Genomic DNA, 8,168 nt, shown 5'->3' with positions numbered 1-8,168 from the left:
TTAGGGTTGCTTCTAGTTTATTCTGGTATGTTTGTGAAAATATTAATAGCTGGAAAAGCATTAAAAAAGTATGTAGGAGAGGAAAATACATACATTTTATACTTCATGAATTCTCTGTTAAAACAGACTCGCCTTAGAACGTGACTTTGTATGGTTATCTGTGTTCTGTCTTTCAGTGTAAAGTTCTGGAACAACGGCTGGAGCAGGGGATGGTGTTTACTGAATATGAGCGCATTCAGAAAAAAAGACTTATAGATGGCGAGTGCTCAATAGCTCGGCTTCCTGAAAACGCTGAAAGAAACCGGTTCCAGGATGTCCTTCCTTATGATGATACCAGAGTAGAACTAGTCCCAACCAAAGAAAATAACACGGGTTACATCAATGCATCTCATATCAAGGTGAGAGAAATACTGTTGGAGAAATATTTTCCAGTTCATGTGGTAACTAAAAATGGATTTGGCTGTCAATTTTGCTTTGGTCAGATGAGTGAGAATCCCTCCATCTCTCTTTTCTTCTTCTGCAGAAGTTTCTTTGGGGAAAGGAGGAACCTGTTTTTCCTCATTACCTAGAATAATGGAGGGTTAATTATTGGAGAGGTCTTCTGCATCTTGCTTCTGTATTGATCTACTGTCTCATTTCTCTCTCTGTCTCATCTCTGTGGATTGGTGCTGACAGAAGGCATGTCCATTCTTCCCAGAGTTAAGAAGCCAAATAGCTTTATAACAAACTGGGATCCTTTATGATGATTACGATATTTTTGAACTACAGTGACAATCCTTATTATTTCTTCCTCCTCTGTAGTCTCAGACTAGATCCACAACAGGCAGTAAGCTAGCTAGCAAGCTTTTTTTGATGGTTAGAGGAACAGATGGAGCCAGGGGGAAATCTGCTCTTTCATAATCTTCAGTTGCCCCCTTTCCCCAGCCTTAGCTCTTTAAACTCTTTTCTAAAAAAGTGAAGAGGTTGCAGGGTGACCTCAAGAACCTTCAAGGCAGTTCGTTCATTTTCAATGCATTTACCTGCTTAAAGTGCAGCTACAATTGGCTTCATGCTTTATCTGGAAAGAGTTGAGATCGTCAAAGCAGCAGTGGTAGTTGTGTTGCTGTATTTTTAATAAATCAGTTTGCACACTGACATGATACCATAGTTTCTATACAACTCATTCACAAATGTTGAGTAACTCTTCTGACCCTTCTCAAACAAAATAATATTTTTTGAGGAAACATCAGCTAATTTCGACTTTTTAGTGCATATAATAGCATTTACAGCACCAGGGTATGAAAGTTTCTCTAAACCTGAATTGGCTAGAAAACCTTAAATTCACAAAAGAGAAATATGATTTTATTTACTCACTTTTACATTATGCCTATGATGTAAAATACATTTATTTAGCTATGTGCCTATACAATTTTAAACATTGTGTCTTCTGCATCTAACATGACAAGATGCAGCTAAAAAATGGGAGGCAGATATAACTCACAGCGGGCTCCTACTTGTGCAGTTGTTGCTGTCTTTTTTCAGTTTGTGCATCTTCAAATGGCTGACTTAAGAATTGGGGAAAGGGAGTTTTCAATAATTACTAATCTAATGCCTTTCTTCTTACAGATCTCTGTTGGCAGCATAGAGTGGGATTACATTGCTACGCAGGGCCCTTTGCAGAATACATGTCAGGATTTCTGGCAGATGATCTGGGAACAAGGGATTGCCATCATAGCTATGGTGACAGCAGAGGAAGTGAGTATAAACTGCATCAGGTTTCTCCCAGAAATTCTGCAATGCTTTTGTTATGATCTGTTAGTGGAAGGGGATCTTTGCTCCAACAATGGCTCCTTTGCCATTCTGTCTTGCTTTCCTTGGCAGAAAGATGTAAATTTGCAAACTCTTTCCACTGGAAAGTTGGTTTACTAAGTGAGAAACTGTAACACTGTAGTGGTACTTAACAGAGGAGAGGTACAGTTGTTATGGGAACATTAGTTTTATGAGTGTTACTATGTTCCTTGTTAAGCAAGTATTTAACTTTTCAGGAAAGTGGGCGAGAAAAAAGCTTCAGATACTGGCCACGTCTTGGTTCAAGACACAACACTGTAACATATGGAAGATTTAAGATTACCACACGATTCCGTACTGACTCAGGCTGCTATGCAACTACGGGTTTGAAGATTAAACATCTTCTCACAGGACAGGAGAGAACAGTTTGGCATCTGCAGTATACTGACTGGCCAGAGCATGGCTGTCCAGAGGATTTAAAGGGATTTCTCTGTAAGTTGTATTTAATAGCTTTGTTTTGGGGTTGGGTTTTTTGGGTGTGTTTTTTTTTTTTGTTTGTGGGGTTTTTTTTTTGTTTTGTTTTGTTTTGTTTTTTTTTTTTAGCAACCTCCTAAAATGGCTGCTATACGTGAATTAGCTTGTGATAAGTATGCCAAGCATTCTGCTGTAAAAGGTTTCTTTACACTAGCAAGAGATACTGAATTATATTTTTGTCTAAAACCAAATATATAATTTACTAAAAGTTCAAATAGATTAAAACATAATTGCATCATATACTGCACATTTGGGTATGTTCCATCAGTAGCAAGATGGCCACGTGTCGCCTTTGGTAGGGAATAGGGGAGCGAGGCAAGGAAAGCCATACAAAAGTTAGATGATCTTTATAGATCTGTATTGCTTTGGTTGTGATATGACTTGTGATTTATATAGTGTGTCATTTTTCTGTGGGGTGTCATTTGTTAAATTACTGTTTTTCTGATGGTCATACAGCGTAATAGCACAGCTTATGGGGCTTCATCTTGTAAATTTGTTATTCTTATCTTGTTGAACTCAATAGCATACTTGGAAGAGATACAGTCAGTGCGGCGCCATACGAACAGCACTGCGGATCCTAAAAACTCTAATCCTCCTGTACTGGTACATTGCAGTGCAGGTGTAGGACGAACAGGAGTGGTCATACTGTCGGAGATCATGATTGCTTGCTTGGAACACAATGAGGTGATTCCTTTTTCTTTCTCATACTTTAAATAATGTTAGGTAGTGGAAGAGTAAATAACCTGCCTAATAAATATTTTATGGCTGTTCACTGAGTTTTCCCAAGATGTGGCCTTTGGAAGAGCCCTTACAACTGTGGTTGAAAGAGCTCTTGGCAATTCAACTGAAGTTAATAATTTTCTAGAGTTGCCCACTTATGAACTGGGTAGTGGAATGGTCATTTGGATTCTTGACTTTATAAGATGTTGAGTTCACTGAGTGGAATAAGGTAATCCCTAGGCTACTAAGCATATTTCAGGATTTCACCCTGACTTTACCACTTTTACTTCATGCCTTAGTTGTAATGGATAATATTCAAGAACATGCTTTGTAGCCAGTCTCTGTGTTTGTTATTAACATTTTGTTCCAAAGTGTAGTGTATCTGCAGTATCAGTCTTAGCAGAGGACAAAGTGGTAGTTTAATAGAACAAAACCTGGTCCTGTCAGCTTTTAGCCAGAAACAAACAGCTGCAAATTGTTTATTAATAATATAATATGCCAGCTGAGACTCAACAAACTGATTGTTTCATTGTGCATCCCTGCCCTAACACTGTGACAGACTTTTGCAGCCATTAGATTTGTGAAGACCCATACCCCATGAGATAGGCAAGTTTAACTTTATGCCTGTTTCACAGATGATGAGGTAGGCATGGCCAGTGCTGTAGTGCAGTCCATACTGCAGGCATGGGCAATGAATTATTGGAGCTGAAATTAGAGCAGCTGATTCTGCCCTTAGATTACCGGTACTGCTCTGAACCTCCTTCTGAAAAGTGCAAGCCAGTCTCCTTGCTCACCAGTCGTTTGTAACGGTTTGTTCTCTTCCTCCAGATGCTGGACATCCCACGAGTGCTGGACATGTTGAGGCAGCAGAGAATGATGATGGTGCAGACACTTTCACAGTACACTTTTGTTTATGGAATTCTCATTCAGTTTCTCAGAAGTTCTAGACTTATATAATCCCTGCTATTTCCTAAGGGACACTGAAAGAGTTTACAGAAAGAAAATTACAGTTGTCCAGGCAGACCTGCTCTCACTGGTGTTTTCTTTGTATGATGAATCACACAGCTACCTTTTAGGGCTGGTGTGTGACTGTGAAATACGAGTCAGTGTAACAGTCCCTGCAAAGCAGGGTCTTCGCTGGACTAAATTCTTCCCATGTTTGGTTGCAGCCATATGAGGGAATGATCTTACTTGTACTGGTCTGTAGTACTTGCATACGTTCTTTAGAGTGGTGTTACTCTGGGCAAAATAAGGAATGGAAGTACCTGGCACAATTTTACTAACGTTATGTTTTAAAACGTAATTATTAACTGTACGAAAGCTAAAATCTGTAGATGCACATGGGGTGAGAAGCCTGCTCCTTGGGAACGTCAAGGTCTTATGCAGTTTCATTCTGCTTTCAATTTTATATTTAGAACAATACATCTATATTTTTTTAAATGAACTTTTGGTTTCCTCTGGTTTACTCGGGAAAATTAGCAGCTTAGATACTTTAAGCTGTTGCTTTAAGGACAGTTATTTTTATATTCAGCATTTTTTAATTAAAAAAAACCCAGAACACCACAACCCAAAATTTTTTAAACAGCATAATATTTTCAGAAGAGAAGACTGACCATGTTGGAACTAACTTTTCAAAAATCATGCAGAAAGTACTAGGGGAAGCTATTGGTAGTTAGTTGTAGAGCCGTGTAATAGAACTGACATGTCAAAGATGATGTTAACTGTTGATAACTTACATTTGAGTGGAGGCATGTTTACCTGCAACAGGCAGGGGAAAAATATTCTAATTATCTACAAGGTTATTGGAAACAAATGGGTGAGAGAAAGTACATATTCAGTATTATTCATATATTTAGAGGACAGTTTGATTTTACTGGCTGAAATCAAAGTGGATGCAAATGTTTTAAGCACTTTTTTGCTCTGTTATTTATGTAGTTAAACATAGAAACTATAATCATGCATTGTTTCATATGGTAATATACCATTACTAACTTGTTATTTTAGGAAGAGCCTTTTAAGTTGATGAAGTGAGAGAACCAAAATTGGCGTAAGAAGGTGCATAGTGGTGAAGGGGAAATGATTGTATGAAACATAATGGAGGAGATGTGGCAGCTATGATTGCTGGTTTACACAGTGCAAAGATGACCATTACAATGTTTATGTTCTCAGTCAAGAAAGCCTTAAAGCACTGGAAGTTTCTGTAGAATCCTCCAGATTATTTTGTCAGTACTAGAACAGATTTTGCTAATGCTGTGCAGCACTGCAATGAAGAATATCCACAGAAGCTGTTTGAGAACACCTGCAGAATGTAAGAGCTCTTAGAGGTAACACTGGCAATGTGGGTATTTTAGTAGCTGTGTAAGTGGCTGAGTCAATGGCTGTGGCATGGACCTGAAGATGAGTCGTACCTTTGGTAGTTTCCATTTTGTCCCATGGGTCTGGTCTAATGACGGTATCCCTAAATAATCCTCTGTCTGTGGTTTTCAAATGGGGACAGTGTAGTTTTACCTGCCTTTTCAAGTGTTCTGAGATGCTGAGTTGAAAATCCCTATTCAAAAGTGAGCTATTAGTTTGTAGATATCTGAATGCATTTCAAAAACCCTATGGTAGAGCAGTCTGCAGGCATGTTTAAGTGTCCATTTCCATTGATTACATTCTTTTTGTAACTATGAAATGTCTAGGAAGTATTAACTGCCAAATGTAAGACTGGAAGTCCAGAGGAACCCAGTTACTGAAGCCTGATTCTTTATATATAAATCTTGGAAACAAACCAATTTGACATATCTGTGTTGACGGAAGTATTGAAACAAACAAACATACTTAGTTATTTGTATTATGCTGTGTTTTAAAAACATTGCTAGTTTTTGCCACAGTTCACTTCTATCTTCAGAAATATTTTTGAATAGGAAGGTATGTTCCAAAATGTAGCTTGTATTATTTCCATTTCTAGACTTTGGACTGTGATCTTCACAACCTGATACGTGCAGCTTTTAATGAAATCATATACAATCACAACTTCAGGCAACAATTTTTAGCTGTTCAGCAGTTACTAGGACAGAATATCAGCTGTGAGGCATTAAAAGGAGCAGTTAAAACAAGCAATTTAATCCAGAATTTATGGGATTATCTGAGGTGGGTGAGGAAATACGTGTCTTTTGGCTTTATTTTCTGTTTTGCTGAAAGAAGGTGTGTTCACTTTTAAAGGTGGTTGCTCTTTAATCTAGTAATCGCAGTCTTGATTTATCTTTTTAAGCATAACACTGCTAACTCCTCCACTTCAGCTTTCAGTTCTGTCCATCAGCAGTCCATTTTTTGCATTAACAGACTTAACCTTTTAATAGACGACTTTGTGTGAGTTTTTCTGCTGAAGATAGCAGGATTCCTTCTGTATGTAAGTGGCTCCAAGCGAGCATTGAAAATGAGCAGTTTCCTCTTGCAAAGATACCAAATGAAAATAAACTTCACAACCTCATGTGACAAAATTAATTTTAAAACCATTGTTTAGATTTTCAGTTAACTTTTAAAAGAAAATTCAGTTTTTAGCACTTTGTTCTGAGCCTTGAAAAGGGATGCTTTTTTACATGTAGTTGCGCTGGGTGCTTCATGAAGTGTTAGACATTATAAGAACATCCACTGTCCAAATCCAGTCAGAGTGTGAGTCGGAGGTGGATTTATTTGTCAAAAGCTTAAAATTCCACTATAAGCCTATCCATTTTGCCAAATGTGCTTCTGTTTTTATGGGGATGAAACCAGATTATTATGCAAGATTTGAGCTGACTTTTTTTAGTAAGAAAAGTTGTATGAAGACATTCTTGCAGTAAATGGCAAAGATGATGCTGATCTCTAGGCATGTCAGAGCTCTCAGGGATAAATAAAGGTGCTATATACTGTCAAGAGACAGATTTGACTGTCTTTTGTGGGCTGGGTGGAAAACACTTTTTAGGATCAAATTCTGTGAAGAGTCAGGAAAAGAACTCACAAATTGTAGTAAGGGCTTCTGCACATTTGATTTCTTTCTTGGTTGCTCTGATGAGAGATTCTTTTGGCCAGTGAATCTTTGTAGTCTTGGGCTAGAAGGTCTTCTCTAAGAACGTAAGTCAGAGCTCTGTTCATTGCAAAGATGTCACTGACTTAGCAGGCTTAGCTGCAGGCTGCAAATCACTTGGCCCGTTCTATGAAGGAGAAGCTCCATGGTACACAGGGGAGTTTTGCATAGCTTTTCTGCAGCCTGCACAGCAGCACTCTTCTTTTTCTGCTGTCCTCCATGAAGAGCAGGAAAAGTTTTATGCCTTAGTGTTGCTCTCATTGTGATACCTTTTGCACAAGTGAACAGTAAAAACTACAAGTGCAGGATGCTATGGGTTATATCTAGAAATACACTTAATTCAAAGCAGGTGAGCAAGGCAGAGTTCCTGTAATTTCTGTAGTTGACAAGCTGCTCTAAGTTATCATCAACGTTTAGAAAAAAAGGCAAAATAAAGTGATAACAGATAAAAGTAAAATAAATGTGTACTAAAATAGAAAAAAATTCTTGGCATTTTGAGAAATGTGGGTTTGGCTCCTGTTGTAATCCCGTGTATCTCTTTTTTGAAGTGCATGACATTTGGAGCAATTTTCTCCAAAAATAGCTTCTTAAATTTAATAAGTAAGACTACCTGAAGTGGCTGCTACATTTTTCTTGTTGGAGCAGCTGTTAAAGTTGAGTGGCTCATAGATTTCAGTGGCCTCTGGACCAAACTTGGGAACTGTGGAGTCGTTTATCATACAAGCTAGCTGTGTAATGAGACCTCAGTTTTAATATCAGTAACGCTACTAAAACCCTTAAAAATAGTGAACTCATTACTATATTTCAATAGTTAGTTCAAATTATTGAATTAAAAGAAACAACACTTCAATTACTAAGAGCTCTGTGCTTTAGAGTTTAGGGTTTGATTCCCTCCCCCCCCCCCCCCCCCCCCTACTGTAAAGAAGTCATGCAAAGCCAGAGTCCAGTCCTGCAAGATGCAAAATTCCTGCAGTTCTTCCTGATATTGTAGGAATTAAAATGGGCTCATTGCCAATGAAAGCTTGAGCCCTTAAAGCATGAATACTCGCATATCTCCTTTAAATACAGATTACAGGAATTAACCAAAAGAATGCAGCAGGAA

The 8,168-nt window shown here is 38.1% G+C and overlaps 1 protein-coding gene across 1 annotated transcript in view; it reads left to right on the top strand.

Annotated features, from left to right (window-relative positions):
* PTPN21 (protein tyrosine phosphatase, non-receptor type 21) overlaps positions 1-4,107 on the top strand; it is a 27,548-nt gene extending 23,441 nt beyond the window's left edge. The window contains exons 15-19 of the mRNA XM_009695953.1: positions 177-398; positions 1,606-1,734; positions 2,025-2,259; positions 2,825-2,985; positions 3,850-4,107. Coding sequence (XP_009694255.1) covers positions 177-398; positions 1,606-1,734; positions 2,025-2,259; positions 2,825-2,985; positions 3,850-3,978 — 876 coding nt within the window. The 3' untranslated portion in view covers positions 3,979-4,107. The remainder of the gene's footprint in view (positions 1-176; positions 399-1,605; positions 1,735-2,024; positions 2,260-2,824; positions 2,986-3,849) is intronic.
* Positions 4,108-8,168: the final 4,061 nt, after the last annotated feature.

Source organism: Cariama cristata, unplaced genomic scaffold, assembly GCF_000690535.1.
Source record: "Cariama cristata isolate BGI_N322 unplaced genomic scaffold, ASM69053v1 scaffold8672, whole genome shotgun sequence".
Taxonomy (NCBI): domain Eukaryota; kingdom Metazoa; phylum Chordata; class Aves; order Cariamiformes; family Cariamidae; genus Cariama; species Cariama cristata.
The sequence above is the reverse complement of the archived record's forward strand: the minus strand, read 5'-3'. Positions and strand labels throughout refer to the sequence as shown.